This window comes from Panthera tigris, chromosome E1, assembly GCF_018350195.1.
Source record: "Panthera tigris isolate Pti1 chromosome E1, P.tigris_Pti1_mat1.1, whole genome shotgun sequence".
Classification (NCBI taxonomy): domain Eukaryota; kingdom Metazoa; phylum Chordata; class Mammalia; order Carnivora; family Felidae; genus Panthera; species Panthera tigris.
Window position 1 is genome coordinate 26,447,938 of NC_056673.1, and position 22,347 is coordinate 26,470,284.

The 22,347-nt window shown below is 35.2% G+C and overlaps 1 protein-coding gene across 3 annotated transcripts in view; it reads right to left on the reverse strand.

Moving 5' to 3' along the window:
• The window catches only part of INTS2 (integrator complex subunit 2), a 60,805-nt gene that overhangs the window by 25,965 nt on the left and 12,493 nt on the right, over positions 1–22,347 (reverse strand). For all 3 annotated transcript variants that reach the window (XM_007086753.3, XM_007086752.3, XM_042966879.1), the window contains exons 8-15: positions 20,205–20,431; positions 17,956–18,081; positions 13,576–13,647; positions 13,378–13,492; positions 11,419–11,487; positions 9,316–9,450; positions 7,874–8,050; positions 6,983–7,091 (exon numbers count right to left, since the gene is read on the reverse strand). In XM_007086753.3, coding sequence (XP_007086815.1) covers positions 6,983–7,091; positions 7,874–8,050; positions 9,316–9,450; positions 11,419–11,487; positions 13,378–13,492; positions 13,576–13,647; positions 17,956–18,081; positions 20,205–20,431 — 1,030 coding nt within the window. The remainder of the gene's footprint in view (positions 1–6,982; positions 7,092–7,873; positions 8,051–9,315; positions 9,451–11,418; positions 11,488–13,377; positions 13,493–13,575; positions 13,648–17,955; positions 18,082–20,204; positions 20,432–22,347) is intronic.

The window sequence follows — 22,347 nt, forward strand, 5'->3', positions numbered from 1 at the left end:
TGATCCAGCAATTCCACTTTTGTGTAATTTCCCTGAAGAAAATGAAAACATTAACTTGAAAAGATCCCCCCATGTTCACTGCATTATTCACAATAACCAAAATATGGAAACAACCTAGGTGTCCATCAATGGATGAATGGATAAAGAAAAATGTGGGATGTGTGTGTGTGTGTGTGTAATATAATTCATCCATAAAAAAAAATGAAATCTTACCATTTTCAACAACACAGATGGACTTCGATGTCATTACACTAAGTGAAAAAAGTCAGAGAAAGACAAATACCATATTATCTCTTTTATGTGGAATCTTAAAAAAAAAAAAAAAAAAGCTCGCAGATACAGAGAACAGATTGGTGGATGCCAGAAGCAGGGGGTGGGGGATAGAAGAAACAGGTGAAGGGGGGGTTCAAAAAAGAAAAAGAAAAAAAACCTCAATACTAAAAACCCATTTTGAAACCACAGCCCTATGGCTCATCTTGATATAAAATAAAATTGTATAAAATGTATAAAATAACACTAAAGAGGAAAAAAACACATAAAATCGTACTTTAAAGAGAAAGTAATAGATTGACTATACTTACACAGAATACTTATATATAAATTAGTAAAGATAGATATGTTAAATAATAAAGTACACACACACACACACACACACACACACACACACACACACAGGTGTTCCAGTGATAGTCAAATCCTGGTTCCCACACTTATTGCTTAGGGAAGTTCAGCTTAGGGAAGTTCTTAACTTCCCTGTGCCTCAGTGCTCTCACCTGTAAAATCACAGAAACAGTACTCATCTCATAGAATTGTTTTGAGGGTTTACATGAGTTAACACATGTAAAGTGCTTCAAATAATGTCTGGCACATGACAAACACTCAAATGTTAACTGGTATTATTAAGATCTGTAGTCTCCAAGATTAATTTAGTGTAAAGTATCAATATTTAAGTTTCTGGACCTATAAAAATGAAGACAAAATCCTGATCACATTTTAATGATTCCATCAAAGAACTAGCAGCCCATGAGGCCCTGCCTAAAGCACTTATTTCTCTTTAACATCTCTGTGAAATACAGCATCAAAGATATTCTTAATCCTTCAGTAAAAGATAAACTGTAATTTGACAACAATCATATTTCCAAACTTCTTCCAATGCATGGCTTTCAAAGAGTCAAATCTAACATTTAATCTCATCCCCAACAAAACTGTAGAAATACTTTGAATATTATTTACATTGCCCCTAGTTTTTGTGACATTTTAATCCTTAAAAAAATCCGATAGAAAATAATTCACGTAGAAATTAGTGTAAACTTGATACCAAAGCAGAAAGAGAAAAAAGAAAGAAGAAAAAAGATCAATTTCACTTGTTTAAATACAGATGGAAAAAAAAAAACAACAACAACAACACGCAAATCAAACCTAGCACCATACTAAAAGAATAACATACCAAAACCAAGTAGGATACATTCCAGGAATATAAAGATATTAATTTTACAATGAATTATATAAATAGACCAAACAAATCATCTCAATAACTGCCAAAAAAGTATTTACTTGATAAATTATTTTTTAAATGGTACTCTAAGAAATTCAGAGCTTAACTAATCCAAACTAAACACCAATACCTTTCCTATAACCAGTGATAACTTGTTAGAAGATTATCCAGAACCTATATAAAGGAAAATTTTATTGGCAGATGCAAAAAAACTTGAATAAATTTTGAAACTTAAATAAATTTGAACTCATTCAAAAAACATTTACTAACTATATGTGTCAAGGAATATACTAGATCTAGATACAATGGCAGAAAAACAGACAAAAATCAGTCCTCATGAAGCTTAAATTTTAACAATGAAAGAAAATTATTTCATATATCTAGATGGGAAGACTTAATATTGTAAAGATGGTAAATTCTCTCCAAATCTATAAACTTAACATAATTTTGATCAAAAATCCCAGCATAATAATCTTCTCTGGAAAGTTCATGTGAAAGATTAAACATGTAAGAACAGACAAAAATTCTGAACAAGAAGTTATGATGAAAGTGACTGGAACTTAAGAAAGAAAATCCAAAATCAGACATAGGTTTGTAAGAAAACTTCAATGTACATCAAAGCGACCTTCCAAAGCAATAGGAAAATGACAGATTATTCACTATGTGATGTTGACAAATAGCCAATTATAAAAAAATAAAATTGGATCTGTACCCCATACTTTACACCAAAATTAACTAAAGGCATACTTAAATTTTAAAAATGAAATAATAAGGTCCTAAAAGAACATATAGGTGATTAGTTATATGAACGTTAGTACCTAGCTTTGGAAGATTTTCTTCCCCCCAAAATTTTATAATTAAAAAACACCATAAACCGAGGTGCTGACAGCTCAGAGCCTGGAGCCTGCTTCAGATTCTGTGTCTCCCTCTCTCTCTGCCCCTCCCCTGCTCAAGCTTGGTTTCTTTCTGTCTCTCAAAAATAAATAAAACATCAAAAAAAATTTTTTTAAACACCATAAATAATAATACTCTATATTATAAAAAAGCACTCACATCTTATGCAAATATAGGAGTCTATATTGGTATAACCTATCTGGAAAGCAATATGGCAGTTCATCTTTTTTATATAAATTTTATTTATTCATTCTGAGAGTGAGAGCGAGAGAGAGAGAGAGAGAGTACAAGTGGGACAGGGGCAAAGAGAGAGGGAGAGAAAATCCCAAGCAGGCGTTGCACTGTCAGTGCAGAGCCCAACACAGGGCTCAAACCCACTGACCAGAGGTCATGACCTGGGCCAAAATCAAGAGGCAGACGCCTAACTGACTGACCCACCCAGGCAACCTTGTTCATTTTTTAAATCTTACAATTTTTCAGAATCTTAGACTTAGTAATTCTATATCTGGGAATCTCTCCTAAGGACAGAAATAATCATGCCTATGTACAAAGTTAGCTCTAACAGTCATTCCTCCACTGTTTATAATGGCAAAATTTGGAAACGGTTTAAATGTCCAACAAAAAGAAGTTTGTTAGTAATGAGATATTTATGAGGAAATATTGTACAGCTATTTAAAGATGTCCTTGAAAATGTACTATAATAGGCAAGTGTTTAAAATGTATTAAGGAGAAAGGTTAGATTAAAAAAATATGTATTACTGGGATTCCTGGCTGTCTCAATCAGTAGAGCACGCAACTCTTAATCTCAGGGTTGTGAGCCTCACAATGAGTGTAGATTACTTAAAAATAAAATCTTTAAAAAAATGTATTATGATTCTGACTTTGTAAAAGCTATCATCTGTGCAAAGACTGAAAGGTTTTCTAAGAAAATTCAAATGGTGATTAGCAGAATTATGGGTGGTTTATATTTCAATCTTTTTACTTTTCTCATTTCCTAGATTTTTTTCCAGTAAACACAACTTCTAATAAATGCTTTCTTTTTTTAAATTCAGCTCATTTGCATCAAATAAGGTACAATTAGGTAGGTAAACAATGAAGTAAGTTTTTAAAATTCTTATACTGTTACTCTAAGATATGGTCATACAACTTTTTTGTCCAAACTTTATTTTAAAGCTCTAAAACTTGAAGTTGCCAATAAATAACATTGGCCAATGGGGTGCCTGGATGGCTCAGTCGGTTAAGTATCTGACTTTGGCTTAGGTCATGATCTCACAGTTCGTGGGTTCAAGCCCTGCAATAGGCTCTGTGCTGACAGCTCAGAGCCTGGAACCTCCTTTGGATTCTGTGTCTCCCTCTTGCTCTGCCCCTCCCCCTCTCATGCTCTGTCTCTCTCTCTCTCTCTCTCTTTCTCTCTCTCTCTCAAAAATAAACATTAAAAAAAAATAACATTGGCCAATGTTTGCTTAAAAGTTACTGCATTCTATTTTATTTTTTTAGTGTTTATTTATTTTCGAGAGAGCAAGAGAAGGAAGGGCAGAAAGAGAGGTAATAAAGTCTTTAGATGTAATAAACAGGAAACATTTTTTAAGTCTAAAAACTGGAACTATAATGGTAATGCTCATATTTTAATTAGGTATTAGTACACTGGGATTTATTATAGCACTCTATTTCTTACATATATTCTTCTGGATCAATACAATATTTAACTAAAATTAATATACATGGTATAAATATAAACAAATATAAATATTTTTAAACAAACCAAAAATATATGTGCATACGAAAAATATATAGACACATATGCACTTTTTTTCCAATGTTTATTTGAGAAAGAGAAAGAGAGAGCGTGCACATATGAGAGGGAGGGGCAGAGAGAGAGAGGGACATAGAGAATCCCAAGCAGGCTCTGCACTGTCAGCATAGAGCCTGATATATGACTTGATCCCATAAACTATGAGATCATGAGCTGAGTCAAAATCAAGTCGATGCTTAACAAACTAAGCCACCCAGATGCCCTCATATGCACTTTAATGGCCATGATAATCCAATACTTGGTTCTAACTGAAATTTCAGAATTCCATATGTGAGCATCTTCAGCTACCTGGTGGTTACCAGTAATTTTTATTATAAGGGCCAAAACCACAGAACATTTAACAATGTACTAAAACCAGAATACAACTTCACATGTAGGAATTAAATGTGAGGCAGAATTACCATTTTGAATGTGAAAGAGCAAAGTTCTCTTATGTTGAGACATATTCTGCAGTTATTTATTCCCCTTGGAGATGAAAAACTAGACTAGGAAAAAGTCTCCTCAACCAAAAAGAAAAAGACAGATCTCTCTATTTGTTTTCCACATCCATCACCTCTCAAGGACATCAGTCCAGGGGTTCTGTCCTCAGCATTATCAACCTTGCCTCTCCATTAGATTACTCCCAACAACATACAAGCATTCCCTAAACTCTTTCACCTTAAAAAAAAAAAAAGAAGCCCTCTCGTGACCTCATTTTCCTCTCCAATTATCACATTCATTGCTTTCCTTTCTTTATGACTTCTCCAAAGACCTGTCTCTACTCACTGTCTTCAGTATATCTCCTCTACTTTTTGTTTCAATTCACTACAATCAGGCTTTCTCCTACCACTTTACTAGTAAAACTGTAAAAGTCAAATGACCTCCAGCAAGCAATATGCAGTCATCAGCTGAGCCTCAGTCCAAACCTTAACTTACTAGAAACATCATTTGACAGAGGGGATCACTGTATCTTCAGAAACATCTTCTCTTGGCTTCCAGGACATCATAACCTCCTGATTCTCCCACACTTTACTCTTGTCCTTGGTGATCCTATTTAATGTCATGATTTTAAATATCATATATATGCTGAAGAATCTCAAAGTCTAGTTATTTCCCCTGAATTCCAGGCCAGTATATATAACTATCTCCTTAACATCCCCATTTGAAAGTTTATCACACATTTCAAAATTAACATGTCCAAAACTGAGCTCCTGATCCTCCACAAATCTGCTCCTTCCCCTGGCTCTTTTATTTCAGTTGATAGCCATTCTGTCCTTTAGGCTCAGGCCAAAAGGCTCCACATTAACTTTGGCTCAGGTCTCTCAAATCTCATGAATTCATCAGCAAAACATTTCAACTCTAATTGAAAAATACATATGCACTATCAGTCCAAAACACCATTATCTTTTCCCTAGAATCTTGTAAAAACTTAATAACTTTCCTCAAATGCCCCAGTTCCTTTCCCAGATTCAATCCAGGCCAAGTTGTACTCCTAACCTAAAATCCTTAACTTTCCAACTGAGATCCATCAGATTATTGAGCAAAGAACAGAGGCTTAACAGGAACAGAGTTGAACTAAGCATATCACTGGGGACTGGAATATATAATCTTTAAAGATTGCTCCAGTCCTAAAAATCCTGAGTACTTGTTAATTCTGCATGGTATACACATAAGAGTTGACTATACTACTCTCTGTACGTTCCTGTATTAAAAAAAATTTTTGCTAGACATTAATTTATATAAAAAATAAGAGTGTATCTTGGTTCCAGCTACAGTGTGAATGGTCTGAATTCTCCCCCAGACCACCTTCTTGTAATTTATTCTTCTATGGTCTACTGAATCACAAGTGTAATTTTTTTTTAACAGAATTAGTTATATGTGGATAAAAGTGAGAGACTACTATCTACTGCCTATTATTAGCCCATCTTGTGGCTAATATGACTAAGATTATAATTACAGTTAAGGGATATCATCCATATAACCCTAATGATTATAGTCAGGAAAGAAAGCAGCTGAGAAATCCACAGTATTCTTAAAACCCAATACTTCAGATAAATAAAAGAAACTGACCCGCCGAACACTGAATAGTAACTTTGATTTATAGCTCTCAAAAAGTAAAATCACTCAGCAAAATAACAGCCCTTACAAGAATTTTCCCTGTATTACATACTAAATGCCTACAGCTTTCTAATGACACTTTTTGTTCAGTATGGAACTACATACACTTAGCAAGCCTAAAACACAGGTGAATTTTCTTTTTCAAATATAGAAGAGCATACTACTTTATACCAATATCTTCTATGTTAAATCTGATCTTCTGATATTAAAGTTGCTGTTTGAAAGCCCAGTTCAGTGATAATTTTAATGGCAAAATGAAACTCTTCTGTTGTTTTTTTCTCCTGTTTTTGAATAGTTGGTATTCTTCACACTAATGGAAGGAAGGCAGGGCAAAGATTGAAATCAAGCAAAAAAATTTCAGTTACTTCTTTCAGATTTATCTCTTAATTTATAGGTACTTAGTAGAGTCACTAAATTGCTAAAATATAGGCAATTAGGCCATTATTAATTTAGCCTGCTAAAAAAAAGAAGACTGAGCCTCAAGGGGTGGTTATGTGCCCATACATACATGTATTTATGCATCAGAGTATATAATGCCTACATTGCAAAGACTACAGAATGATACTGGAATTTGTTAGTATACTAGACCTTATTTTCTCATGACAGCTTGGAAAATAACACAATATAAGCAAATCAAATGAACGATCACTAGAAACACTCCCCTATATACATGTACACCTTACCTAAAGTCTTCGTGTTTGCTAGGAGAGCCTCCTCATAAGACAGTATATAGTAAAGCACCAAAAGCTGTGCTGTGATACTGAAACGTTGATTAAGACGGATGTTGTCACCCTGGAGGTAATAATATAAATACTTTAAAATACTGTTAAATTTCATGACTGCTTTTTTGATGGGAAAATCATTTAACATAGACTATTCAGTGTTACTATTCCCAAGAGCAGATAAAATGGGAGAAACATTGCCATGTTTGTATTAAACTCAGAGACAACTTGAAGTTTAAATTTGAGATGGTATGGAAGATGAAAGGCAACATGCTTAACAGTCTTTAAGACAAAAAAAAAAAAAAAAAAAAGGACTTCAGCTTTCCTCAACAGCAATTCTATCAGGCTGCTTCTGAAAAAGGTTTACTGGAGTCTCAAGTAGTACCTGAAATCACCATGAAGAACATAACTCCTAAAAAATATATATTTTACGTCTGAATATATTTATGAAAAATACAACCATCTTTTCCTTCTAAGAAATGGACAAAAAAAATTTTCTTCAAGTTGCCCAATTGAATCTAAGTAGATCTTAGATTCCCAGGAAGTTAAACAAACATCTTTTGAATGTATTGTAATGTCACAGAGTCCTGTGTTAAGCACACACTCTCTGGGGCACTCTTTAGACTTTAAAACGGACCTTTTAAAAGAACTCCTCAAAAAGTGCCTCTTCAACAAACCACTTGGAACTAATAACATACCTATAAATTTCCTAAGTGAGCTGAAGAAATTTTATCTCATTTAAAGTTCAGAACCACCCAGAAGTCCTCTAATAATCAAAGAAATAATATGAAACAAGTCAGAAGAATAAAATAAAATAAAAATCAGAAAAATGTACAAGAACTACTACTTTACCCCAATGACTCCTTGGAAAATACTGAGGATCTCCTGTTCTGTGACTGGCTGATTTGTGGCTTCTGGATTAGATTTAGATGCTGGAGTAAGTATGGAATTTATGTATACGTCAATCAGAGGAAGTAATTGAGGATGGAGTGGAGTAGAGGTTTCACAAAGCTGTCTATAAATCCAGTCCTAAAAAAGAAGGTTATAGGCACTAAATCAATTATGGCAATAAGAAAAAGCAAGTAAAATTTAATAAGTACATACAATTTTACATGATTTATGAATCACTGAAACTATTAACTTTTAGCAGTTATAAATATTTTACCCAGTTTCACAACTGTCTTTGATTTTAAAATATGAATTACTTGTTATATCTTAATCAAGACTATTGTCTAGTAGAAGATAAATCTAAAATGATGAGTCTGGGTTTCAAATATGGACTTTGGGTTTTTAGTCTATTAGTTTTTAAGTAGTAGGAAAAATATTGTAAGTCACTACTATATCTATATTTAGGTATAGACCCCATAGCACAGAGGAATTTAGGGAGAGGAACAACTCTTTATAGCAAATCCTCGGATAGATTAAGAAAGTGATGAGTTGCCTGGGTGGCTCAGTCGGTTTAGCACCTGACTCTTGATCTCAGCTCAGGTCTTGATCTTAGGGTTGTGAGTTCAAGGCCCGTGCTGGGCTCCACACTGAGCTTAGAGACTACTTAAAAAAAAAAGTGGCCTTGGCAACTACTTATGGGAGAGACTATCACTTAACTACACACAGATAGAGGACATGTAGATATGGTGGGTGTGCATTCAGACTCTTAAATCTTTTCTATTTCATTTGTTAAAAATATAAAGAAGCAGAAGATACAATCTACCTGGAAAATAACTTCACTAAATCATGAAAACAAGGATAGTTAAAGGTAATATATCAATGCATATAAGTGTTCATTATTCTTTATAAATTAAAGAGCCTCCAGAAAAGGCTCAGATTTCTTTATTTTTGGGGTTTATCCTTTTCTTTAGAAGACCTTTTAACTGATATAGCCAACTATAAGTAACTGGAAATATATTGAAATATGTATGTTAAGTGTTAGCTATCCTTGTGACAAAAGTACAAATGCTGGTCATGGCTGACAAGAAACTTTGTTTGGTAAAGAAAACCAAAGTATAGAAAATGGCAATTTCTTACTAAGTTTTAATGAAACAGCCACATGCTATTATTGAAAATTCAAATGGATTAGTATCATCGTACATTTTGTCAATAACTTAAGAATTGTATTATTTTTAAAATCTGACATTAACTATACATACATTTATACATAGTCCTAGTTACTATGTATAAATGGATAGTAATTAGACATATTTTATACACAAAATCCACAGAAGCCTATAAACAGAACTAGAAAAAAAAAACCATTAACTTGGGTTGTGGCTTGAAATATAACTATAAGGTTATACTTTTATTGACACTTTGTGCTTGGTAAAGGAACGACTCCTGAGAAGCTGGTAAATACAATGAATGGGCAAAAATCCAGTAATGTTGGCACTCAGGTTGCTGGTGACAGGGACCCGAACAGCATGAGCTGTGACAACCTAAAAGGGAAAACAATATTAAATACATATGATAAAACCAAATATAAAATTATTCTGAAACAGGGAAGATTAGCAGGTAGACTGTCAATATTTAATACAAATGCGGTCCTTAGGAATGAATGAGAAAAACTAATTACATGGTAATTAATACTTCTGAATGATGAGGCAGCATACATTTAGGAATTTGTAAAGCACTCTAATTTTTTAAATTTGTTTTTAAGCATAGATAGGTTGACAGTGATGTAGTAAGGTAAAATAAAAATCTAAAATTTGGGGGGCGCCTGGGTGGCGCAGTCGGTTAAGCGTCCGACTTCAGCCAGGTCACGATCTCGCGGTCCGTGAGTTCGAGCCCCGCGTCAGGCTCTGGGCTGATGGCTCGGAGCCTGGAGCCTGTTTCCGATTCTGTGTCTCCCTCTCTCTCTGCCCCTCCCCCATTCATGCTCTGTCTCTCTCTCTGTCCCAAAAATAAATAAAAAACGTTGAAAAAAATTTTAAAAAAAAAAAAAAAATCTAAAATTTGGAATCATAAAATCTGGACTCAGTGACTTTACATAAGTCATTATATCTTTGGAGTCTATTTTCACATCTATAAAATGGAACAATATAGTCTTACCTGCCTCAAAAGGTTTTTGTGAGGGGGAAAAAGTGCTTTGAAAAACATATGTCAATTATAAAGTATCAGTTCTTTATATGTGATATAAATTCTTTATATATGATATAAATTATCACATTGACATAAACAGGAATTTTTATTGTCATTCTCATTCTGTCATGCATAGACCTCTAATGGTTGTTCAAAGACCCTTCCCAAAGTCATCTTCCAGTCAGTTCAAATAAACACATAAAAAATAACTTATGAGTCTCCTATGTACCATGTGTGTCTGTACGTGGGAGTGTATGTACATTGAGGAGAGAAAAGAGAGTTTGGTATAGGGATGAGAGTATTACCCTAAAATAAACAACAGTTATGCATCCATGAGTATTTTCGAATCTCATTTTTTAAGACATGTATGTTCTTTGTTATCTGAGGTTTACATTAACAAATTAATCTGGGAATTAATTTTAAATTTCAGAATTGTCTCCTCGCTAAAAAAAAACAAAATATCCTTAAGATTACCCATGGACAAAAGAACTAAGGCCAAATAAGAACATGTAAATACAAGAATAAGGAATGTAGACACTCTAGCTTATAATTTAGTTAGAAATGAACATTACAGCCTAAAAGTTTAAACAGGTCTATATTTTGTTTTTCTCTTGACAAATCCAAATGATTACTCTATGTGAGATCCTTACCATCAACATCTAAGACCATACTCTTAGTATTTACTCAAAATCTCCAAAATATATAAATTTAAAACATACATTTGTATATAGTATATACTTTAAAAGTAAACTTTAGGGGTGCCTGAGGGGCTCCGTCGGTTAAACAACCCACTCTTGATTTCATTATTATTATTTTTTTAATGTTTATTTTTGAGACAGAGACAGAGCTTTGGTGGGGGAGGGGCAGAGAGAGAGGAAGACACAGAATCCGAAACAGGCTCCAGGCTCCAAGCTGTCAGCACAGAGCCCGACGCAGGGCTCGTACCCACAAACCGTGAGATCATGACCTGAGCTGAAGTCAGTTGCCCAACCGACTGAACCACCCTGGTGCTCCCCCACTCTTGATTTCAGATCACGTCATGACCTCACAGTTGTGGGATCGAGCCCCGCATCAGCTCCTTGCTGAGATTCTCTCTTTCCCTCTCACTCTCTCTCTGCCTTTCCACACCCTTCCCTCTCTCTCTCTCAAAAAAGTAAACTTTAAATGGGATTATTCTTTACAGAAGTTTCAGAGATTAAATAAACTATCACTGGAAACTAAAGGACTATAGTATACTCTTAAACTGAGATATGCAAGTTTTCCCCAAATGAATGTTGTAAAACAAAATTAAAGAAGTACCTAAAGAATAAAGTTAAAAGAAGTACCTGCTCAGTAAAAATTTCCTGTGTGAAGATAGTCTTCATCCTGCTCAAGGAGCTTGGCTTAATTACAATCTAAAACAACCAAAAAAATTCTCAGCACATAAAAATATATGAAGCACACTTTAATAAATTTATTATCTAAAATGACTGTGATATATAAAATTAAAGTTCAAATACTCTATTTTAAAGTTGCTTCTCAAACCAACATTAAAGTGTGTTTTTCATCATATACAAGTACTTAGTAAATACTACTATCAGCATTTCAAGTAAGTGGGAAGAAGTGGATTATTCAATAAGTGAAGGTGAAATAGCTACCTTTCTGGGGAATAAGTATATATACATATTATATATATAATATGTATATATACATACACACACACATACATACATATATATAATATATAATATATGTATCTGCACACTAACTTAGATGTAAATTTAAAAAATAAATTAAAAATAAACACAGTTTTGGGGGTCCTGGCTGGCTCATTCGGTACAGCATATGACTCTTACTCTCAGGGTTTTGAGTTCTCTCCCCACATTGGCATGGAGCCTACTTAAAAAAATAAGTGAAAATAAATATCTTTTGGGGCACCTGGGTGGCTCAGTCACTTAAGCATCCAACCTTGGCTCAGGTCATGATCTCGCTGCTCGTGGTTTCGAGCCCCACATCAGGCTCTGTGCTGACAGCTTGGAGCCTGCAGCCTGGAGCCTGCTCCAGATTGTGTTTCCCTCTCTCTCTCCCCCATGCCCCATTCACATTCTGTCTGTCTCTCTTGCTCTCAAAAATAAAAATAAACATTAAAAAACTAATACAAAAAACCTTTTAAAAAAACACAAAAGACACAGTTTCACTAGTAATCGATGAAATGCAAAGTAAGTGGAACCATCTTTCATCAATCAAATTTGTAAAGATGAAAAAGAATCGTAACACCCAGTGATGGTGAGAGTCCAGTTAACTGGTACTTTCATGCACTAATGAGAACAGTTAAACCGATATAAACTTTCAGTAAGATAATCTGGCAATTATATTAATATCATTATATTCTTTTTAGTTAGTAACTGCCTTCTAGAACTTTTTCCTAAGGAGATAATCCAAAAATTGTTTAAAGGGGGTACCTGGCTGGTTCAATCTGTAAAGCATGTAACTCTTGATCTTGGGGCTGTGAGTTCAAGCCCCATGGTGGGTGCAGAGATTACTTAAAAAACAAGTTTAAAGATAAACATATATGAGTACCTATGTATGTATTTACATAAATAAGGATAATCATCTAGGCACTATTCAGAAAGTAAGAAATCTACATGGCAAATAAAGGATCCATTAAGAAAATCCTGATTGGTCCAGATGATGGACTACTATGCAGTCCATAATAAAAATGATATTGTATCAGAATTTTTTTTTAATGTTTTTATTTATTTTTGAGACAGAGGGAGAGACAGAGTGTGAGCAGAGGAGGGGCAGAGAGAGGGGGAGACACAGAATCTGAAGCAGGCTCCAGGCTCTGAGCTATCAGCACAGAGCCCGACACGGGGCTCAAACTCGTGAACTGCAAGATCATGACCTGAGCCGAAGTCGGACGCTCAACCGACTGAGCCACCCAGGCACCCTAGAATATATATTGATATGAGGATATGTCATCACATGTTGGTTAAGTTCTTTAAATTGAAAAATTGAAAAATATATCAATGTAAAGAAAGAATAGACGCCAGGATGTGAACAGTAGTATCCTTGATATCTTGAAAAATGAAATTATATCCTTCCTTTGTGTATTCTCATGCTTTCTATATTGAACATCTATTATTCTTGTAAATAAATGTTTTCAAAACATATATTTTTTCCTGATAAAATTTCAAACTATTAAACTAAAATTACTTCAAAATGGAAACAAAATATACTGTACACTACAAGAAAATGCCCCACCTAGAAACACCTTCCTTAGAAAGAAGATAAAAGAAAATTACCTTCATCCCCAAAGTGGAACAGACCAAGTCAATGATAGCACTAAGCTGGTTGCTATGAAAGTACATAGCAACCAATAACAACATCTCCCCAAAAGAAGCAGAGACGCCAGATGTACTGTTGAAACAAAAAAGAAAATATGAATTTCCAAAAAGAAGTTAAGAAAAACTTACTAACTGAAACAAATGGAGTCACCTTACCTTTCAAAATATGCTTCTTCTTTTATCATCCAACTTAGCCACACTACCATTAGCTGCTCCTGTTCAGGTGTACTATATAAAACATGAAAAAGTCAATGGTTTATCAGAGATACTAGCATAAGAATGAGAAAGCATTCTGGAATTATTTTTTAGTAGATAGTATTTTTTCCTTCGCTATTTTGAAATATCAATTTAAATTAACTCCTTGTTGAAATGGCTATTACCTGTCACTGAAATAATGAAGTAGTTCCAGAGATGAAGAATAAGGGCCTTTGCTTTTCTTTATGAATGTGAACAGTCAAACCCTCTCAAAGTTTTAATTACTGCATTTACAAGTTGGAGAAAGTGAACTTCCTCACATTTTTTGAAAAGCAAAGACCTTTTGGATTTAAAATGTTAGAAAAACTGCATTAACAGCTGATATTTCATATAGAAAAAAATCTAGTGTTAAAACAATCACCAAAAAGTCACAAACTGAGTATGAGATCAGTAACAAGGTAATTAAAATTTAATTTTGAAAAATTTTGAGCAGACGGGTGCCTGGATGCTTCCGTTTGTTGAGTGTCTGACTCTTGATTTCAGGTCAGGTCATGATCCTAAGTTGTGGGATTGAGCCCCACGTCACGCTCTGTGCTGAGCATGGAGCCTGCTTGAAATTCTCTCTCTCTTCCTCTGCCCCTCTCCCCTGTTTGTGCTCTCTCTCTCTCTCTTTCAAATAAATAAAATGAAAAAAAAACTTTTTGTAAAAAACATTTTGAGCAGAACTCAAAACTATAGAGAAATAAGAGAGCACTATTCAAAAAAAAAAGAAAAAGAAAAAAGAGGCATGGGCTCATCACACATAAAAAATGATTATAAAAACATACCAACAATGACTTTTTAAAAGGGAATTCCTAGATTTACATCGAAAGGTACAAGTCAACTTTGACTTGTGAAAATAATTTGCATTGATTTTCTTCTACTTCATTGCGGTATAAATGGATAAAACAAAAGCAACTGAAAAGCCTGATAACCCAAGTAAAGAAAATTTAAAAGGTGAGTCTCAACTCTACATAAATCATTGCTCTAAAAAAAGACAGTATTATGTGGTAGAAAGATAATAGCCTTTAGAGCATGGCAGACCTCAGTAGGAATCCTCTCTCTGTTAATCTCAAACAAGAAATGTAAATGATCCTTCTGAACTTTAGCTCTCCTATCCAAAAATACAAGTAAAAATACCCACCTTTTAAAAGTAATGAAGATTAGAGATAATGTTTAGAAATTACTTCAGGAAAAGAGAAATCACGTCATTTTATTACCTAATTTCACACCCTCCTAAAACCCCAAACTACATTAAAGGGATTTTCCTAAAAGGCATAAATGCATATGATGATGACGATGGACAACAACACAGAATACTGGGAGCAAGAGAACATATGGAAGAGTGGTAACTGATTCAGCAGATGCAAGAAAGCAGAATACTCAACTGGCAGGAAGGAAAAGCCAATCCACTTTATACCACAGAATCCCCAAAGAGCTTAGGAACTGACAGCTCCAGGCAGTTCTAGGAGGAAGAGTGAAGACACAGCCTAAATTAAAAAGGTCAACAGTCTATATAAGTAGTAGACCTCCAGATCACCTCCTCCATTCTACACAATTAGATGAATCCCCCTCCCCCAGCAGAGAGAAGACTGAAGATTTATGCTCTGGAGATGGTAAAAGAAGGTGTCTTTGAACTAAGGGACAACCAGGGATATCTGAAGCACCGTTCAAAATGTAGGAGAATTAAGTGAATGATTAAACTACAAGCTTAGTTCCCTAACCCTCATTTTTTAACTTTGCTTATGGGTTTCTTGTCAGGCCTTTACTCTCTACACAAGACAAAAGTCTCCTCTAAGAATATGATAAGTTTCCCAAAGAGCTACCTATACATTAAAAGATTCTAATCTGCTTATCAGTTTCCTACTTATATTTATTTATTTATTTATTTTCCTACTTATATTTGTATTTAAATATAAACAATCAAGAATTATCAAGCCCCTGGGGCGCCTGGCTGGCTCAGTCATTAGAGCACGTGACTCTTGATCTGGGTTGTGAGTTCAAGCCCCATGCTGGGCATGGAGCCCACGAAAGAAAGAAAAAGAAAGAAAGAGAGAAAGAGAGAAAGAGAGAGAGAGAGAGAGAGAGAGAGAAAGAGAGAAAGAGAGAGAGAGAGAGAGAAAGAGAGAGAGAGAGAGAGAGAGAGAGAGAGAGAGAGAGAGAGAGAGAGAGAGAGAAAGAGAAGAGAGAAAGAGAGAGAGAGAGAGAGAGAGAGAGAGAGAGAGAGAGAGAGAAAGAGAGAAAGAGAGAAAGAGAGAAAGAGAGAAAGAGAGAAGAGAGAGAGAGAGAGAGAAGAGAGAGAGAGAGAGAAAGAAAGAGAGAAAGAGAGAGAGAGAGAGAGAGAGAGAGAGAGAAAGAGAGAAAGAAAGAAAGAAAGAAAGAAAGAAAGAAAGAAAGAAAGAAAGAAAAAGGAAGGAAGGAAGGGAGGGAGGGAGGGAGGGAGGGAGGGAGGGAGGGAGGAAGGAAGGAAGGAAGGAAGGAAGGAAGAAAATAGAGACTTATCAAACCCTTGAAAAAACTTTCTAACTTGAAAAATAGAGACCAAAAAAAAGCAGGAAAAAAAAACTTAGAAAAGAAACAGTACTAATAAAATCTCTTCAGTCATTATGATTAGTATCAGAGAAAGCATGCCACTGTGAAGCTACTATACAGAAGAAATAACCAGAAAACAAACAAGACTCTTAGATATCAAAAACTACAGAGGATTAAAAGTTGAAAAAAAATCTTAGAAGGTAGAATGAACAGTATCTTTTCAGAGTGAGAAAAACGTTCTAAAATTTGGATTGTGGTGATGGTTGTACAACTTTGTAAATACACGTAAATCTATTAAATCATAAACTTTAAAATGGGTGAATTTTATGGTATGTGAATGGTCTTTCAATAAAGCTGTTTTTTTAAAAAAGGAGAACAAGACAAAGATAAGGAAAACAGGAAAGGATAAGAAAATAAGATAATCATTTCAGGAAATCCAATATCTAAGTAAGGGAAGGTTTTGGACAGAAAAAAAAAAGCCATTTGGAACATTACCAACAAATTAGCTTAACAAAATTTCCTAGATTAAAGGACATGAGTTCCCAGGTTGAAAGGGTTTAATGAATCTCTACGACAACAGACAAAAACAGACCCACACTAAGGCTTATCATCCAAAAAATTTCAAAACTCTATGGACAAAAAGTTAATCCTCCATGTTTCCATATTTTTAAAAAAACAGGCTACACAAAAAACAAGAATCAGAATGTCATCAGACTTCTCATCAGCAACACTGGAAGTCAGAAGACAATGGAATGACACTTTCAAAATTCTCAAAGGAAATTACTTCCAGCTTCAAATTCTAAACTCTATGAAACTTAATCATGTCAGAATTAAGACATTGTCAGAAATACCCAGTCTCAAAATAACTGACCTCCCACATATCGATTCTAAACAAGCAAAATGAGAAAACAATTAAAAGAAGGACATATGAGATGCAGGAAACAGGAAATCCAAAAAAGGAGACATGAAGCAAGTTGTGAAAATAATAATGAAGAGCAATTCCAGGATAAGAGCTGTGTACCAGATGCAGAGGTAACCAGTTCAGACTGGAGCCAGTTAGGAGGAGAGATTTCCTTAGAAATACCTTGGGAGGTATTCTTGGAAATGCTTTGGGAAATATCTTGGGAGGAGGTTAAGATTGGCAGAGAGTATGAGGTTCCATTAATGTAAGTACAAAGAATAAAGAACAAATGAAAACAAAATACAGGATAATTATTAATGCAAAAAGCAAGTTTTGCAGAAGAAAAATAATCATCTATTACATGGTTGAGCTCCCAATAGTATTATATGAACAACTAAGTATTTGCAATATAACTGTACTAGGAGAATGGGAAGATGGGAAGGACATATAGATGTGCTAGGGGGAAAAGAAGAAAGGAGAACTAATTATTCATCTTTCATACACAGTAGGAAATCAACAATTATTCCTAAAATTGAAAAATCAAGATCAAAATATAGCAAATACAAACACAGTATTTAAAGATATGGAAGTAAAAAAACAAAACAATCCACTAAAAGAACTGAAAGTTGCCTGAGGGAAGGGGAAACAGGAAGTAAGGGAATTTGCCTTAACAAATGTTGAAGAACTATTATGACTCTTTAACTGGCATACAATTGATGCTATTGACACCATTTACTAAAAGATAATACCACTGTCCATCCCTAGACCAATTTTTTTTTAGTACACTCCTAATTAATGCTATACATGCATTTTAATAGGCAAACAAAATCAGACCTTCAGAAAATAGAGCAACCTATATAGTAAAGTACCTGACAAGTGTAGAAAAGGCCAGTAGCATACAAAAGGAAAGCGAAACAAAGCGAACCCCAGCCGGTGTAGCAGGAGGACGGCTTGTCATCAACTGCAGTAATTGCTCAGCTTCTTCCTCAGTTGGTCTAAAAAATGAATATATTATTAGGCTTTACTCTTCTTAGTTGAGAGAGGAAGGAAGAAGAAGGGACACTTCCCAAACAGTTTAACTTTTCAGATATGAATTCTGATCTTTATAAAGATACCTCATATTTATAAAGTCTTTAAGATCTTAAGTCATTAAAAGCAAAACTGTTGCACTTACAACCAGTGCTTTTCCTCAGATACAAATACACACAATCCTCACTTGGCAGAGTAGTATGGGACCATAAAAATAACCATTCAGGGGTGCCTGGGAGGCTCAGTCGGTTAAGCATCCAACTCTTGATTTCAGCTCAGGTCATGATCTCATGGTTTGTGAGTTCGGGCCCTGCATTGGACTCCACACTGATAGTGTGGAGCCTGCTTGGGATTCTCTCTCTTCCTCTCTCTCTCTCTCTCTCTCTGCCCCTCCCCTGCTCACTCTCACTCACATTTTCTCTCTAAAATAAATGAACTTTAAAAAAAAGTGTAAAAAATATATCATAAAACGTCAAAACATTAAAAACCTCCTCTCAGTCATAATACATAGGGAAATGGAAAAAATAGCAAAGTAATATTTACATAGCACTCTGTAATTGAAAATATTACAAACACTGGGAATTAAAGTGTTTTCTTTGTAAAAAAAAATTTGTCAGTAGTTTGAATAGCCCTTGCCTTCTTTTCATTCTATATATCATAATGTGGAGTGAACCTCTTTCTTAATCCTTGATGAATTGTCATAGCCCTTTTTAAGTTTGAATCTGATTCCAACATTTTATTCTTTGTTATGTTCAGTCATGAAAAATCCTTTAAGGTGAAGATTTTTGCCAGCATCACTTCCTCTGGGACTTCATCCTTTTTCCACAATGACTTTCTTCATGCATGTTGACAAGGGCACCTTTACTAAGTTCGTGGGATACATATCTAGTGTTTCTCAAATGGCAGCAGTGTTAACATCTTCACAGTCAGCTATTTCTTCTATTTATGTTTGGTTCAAATGTCACTTTCAGTGTTACCACCTTTTGTTTCTTTGCTACATTTTCATCTTTCTTGGCCGATTCCTTCTTTCAATTATTTTCCTCAAATGACACGAGACAAGGTGTCACTGAGAGACAAGGTGACAGTTCAACTATGCATTTTGTTGTATGTTCACCAACCGAATAATAGATTGGCAGTGACCAGTCGCCAACAACTTTAAACGACATGATGCGATTAGTCACTGATCATGATGTACATCTGTTATTTACATAATGACTTGGGCTTGAAGAGCTCTCAGCAGAGTTTGTACTTTATACAATTATTTGGCTAATGTATCATAGTAACTGATACATTAGTTGTTGAGGGAGCAGTGTTATTTAACTAAACCAACACTAAGTGTGGTAAGTGAAATCCAGACTTATCAGAGACATGCAAAGTGAGGACTGTATATGTAACAATTGAGGACATTACTCAAAAGGATGTAGTGCATTGACTAACTAAGAAATCTTGTGCTTAATAATCACAACATATTGGGGCGCCGGGTGGCTCAGTCGGTTAAGCATCCGACTTCAGCTCAGGTCATGATCTCGTGGTTAGTGAATTCAAGCCCCGCGTTGGGCTCTGTGCTGACAGCTCAGAGCCTGGAGCCTGCTTCGAATTCTGTGTCTCCCTCTCTTTCTGCCCCTCCCCTGCTTATACTCTCTCTCTGTCTCTCAAAAATAAATAAATGTTAAAAATAAATAAATAAATATAATCACAATATATCGATTTTAAATAATTTATGATTTCAGTTGTGAAAGGAAACACAGGAGAGATTTACTTCAACTAGCTACATGGGCTAGGTAAAGCATCACTCACAGATCATTCACTATAGTCATGTCAAGCTGTGTTAAAGTCATACAGTTCTTAAACTGCTCTGGCCCTTCCCATATTCACATAATTCTATTTACAATCTGACAAAAATAGATGGATACATCCCACCTAGGAATGTTTTTGATATAAGGACTTCATTCTTGATATAAGCCAGCCTGCTACCTAAGCCCATTAGAAAACCCAAATCCTCTGAATAAAAGGCCTTTGGCTCGCTTTCTTGGAATTAAAAACAAGAAAATAAAATAATAAAAAGGTAAAATATCAAATTATTGAATACTTGAGTCCAGCGATCCCCATCAAAGCACAGTACAGACGTAAGAGTGCACTGGCTTTCACAACATGCTCTTCTTTCAGCCCCGAATACACAGACACATTGGGCTCCATCTCCACATCAGCTTCTTCCACAATGCGGGTACTTCTTACTGTGGGAAGAATGCCCATCAACTCCAGAAGAAGCTGCCTTCTCATTTGCCAAAGGACAGAACTACTGGTCTCTCTTTTTCTCTGTAAAAAATATAGAGCATGGAGCACTTACCAAGTCAAAAGGACATTCAAACAAAGCTCCCCAGTTAAACACTTGAAATTGACCCTTTTTTTTTTTACTTTTTTTTTTTTTAACGTTTATTTATTTTTGAGACAGAGAGAGACAGAGCATGAACAGGGGAGGGGCAGAGAGAGAGGGAGACACAGAATCGGAAGCAGGCTCCAGGCTCTGAGCCATCAGCCCAGAGCCCAACGCAGGGCTCGAACTCACGGACCGCGAGATCGTGACCTGAGCCGAAGTCGGACGCTCAACCGACTGAGCCACCCAGGCGCTCCGAAATTGACCCTTTTGAAGAGCCTGTTGTAACTGTAGAATCTCATTTTAACCAACTGATTAAAAACTGAAAATTCACTGATTCATTTGAAGAACACTCTATTCACACTAATCCAGATTGGCTATACAGAAAACACTAAGTTAATGACAATTTGAACTGTAAAATGTCATTTAAATACTTTCAAATACATAATGACTAACTAACAGAGTCATATGTAATACAGTAGAAAGTGCTCACATCTTGGAGACAGGACATCTTGGGTTTAAACAAAGCTTTGCTATTAACTATGTACACTTAACTCTCTGAACTCCAATGTCCTTAATGACAAGGAAATGAATATTAATAATATTTAACTCCTGGGGTGCATGGGTGGCTCAGGTTGAGTATCTGACTCGATTTTGGCTTAGGTCATGATCTCACAGTTGGCATTGGGCTCTGCGTGACACTGTGGAGGCTGCTTGGGATTCTCTCTCTCCCTCTCTCTCTGCCCCTGTCCCACTGGCTCGCTCTCTGTCTCTCTCTCTCTCTCTCTCTCTCTCTCTCTCTCTCTCTCTCAAAATAAATAAGTAAATGCTAAAAAATAATAATAGTAATATTTAACTCCAGGGCTGTTGTAATGAGGAGTTTATAAGTCTATCACCCTCATAGTTCTTGAGGCAGGGATAACATCTTAGTCATCTATTACTTGGCAGGGCCTAACATTGTGCCTGACATATAGCAAGCATACAGTATCTGTTAAATAGATGAAAGAATGAACAAAGGTAACACATATGAAAGCAGTTCTAAATTGTAAAGAACTAGGCAGATGTCAGTTATTATTTTTAAAATGGTTCTAAGTAAAATATGATAAACCTGCTTTAATAACATTAGCTTCAAATAAGAAAAATTTACTGCACATAAAGGACAATCACAAACAAGAGGAGCATACCAAAGTGCTTAACACAGTGCATATAGAAGGTACGCAATAAATGTTAACTTCCCCTTAAAAATCAAGGCTTAAAACTAGTTCTCAAATGGGCTAGAAATAAAGTAGAACTTGTCTACAGAAAAGTATGGTGAGCCAGCAGCATAAAAAATAGGCTAGTGGGAACACCTGGATGGCTTAGCCATTTAAGCATCTGACTCAATTTCAGCTCTGGTCATGATCTCACAGTTTGTGAGTTTGAACCCTGCACTGGACTCTGCAATGATGGTGTGGAGCCTGCCTGGGATTCTCTCTTTCCCTCTCTCTCTCAAAAGCAACAAATAAACTTAAAAAATATATAGGCTGGAGGACTAAGCAGTACATATGCTACCATCTAATTCATTGACATCAACAAGATAAAAATCAGTCTGCATAGATTCCTTCATAGAGATTCTTTTCAGAGTTACCATGAAATGTTCTTTGAAAAAGTGAAATATTTTGCAACTTAAAAACTGTTGCAAAATATAATATATATTCATCAATAGATGAATGAAAAAATAAAATGTAGTATGTACATACAATGGAATATTATTCAGCCTTGAAAAAGAAATGCTGATTCATGCTACAACATGCATGGACTTTGAAAACATAGAACAAGCCAAACCTAAAAAGAGAAATATTGTGTGACTCCACTTATA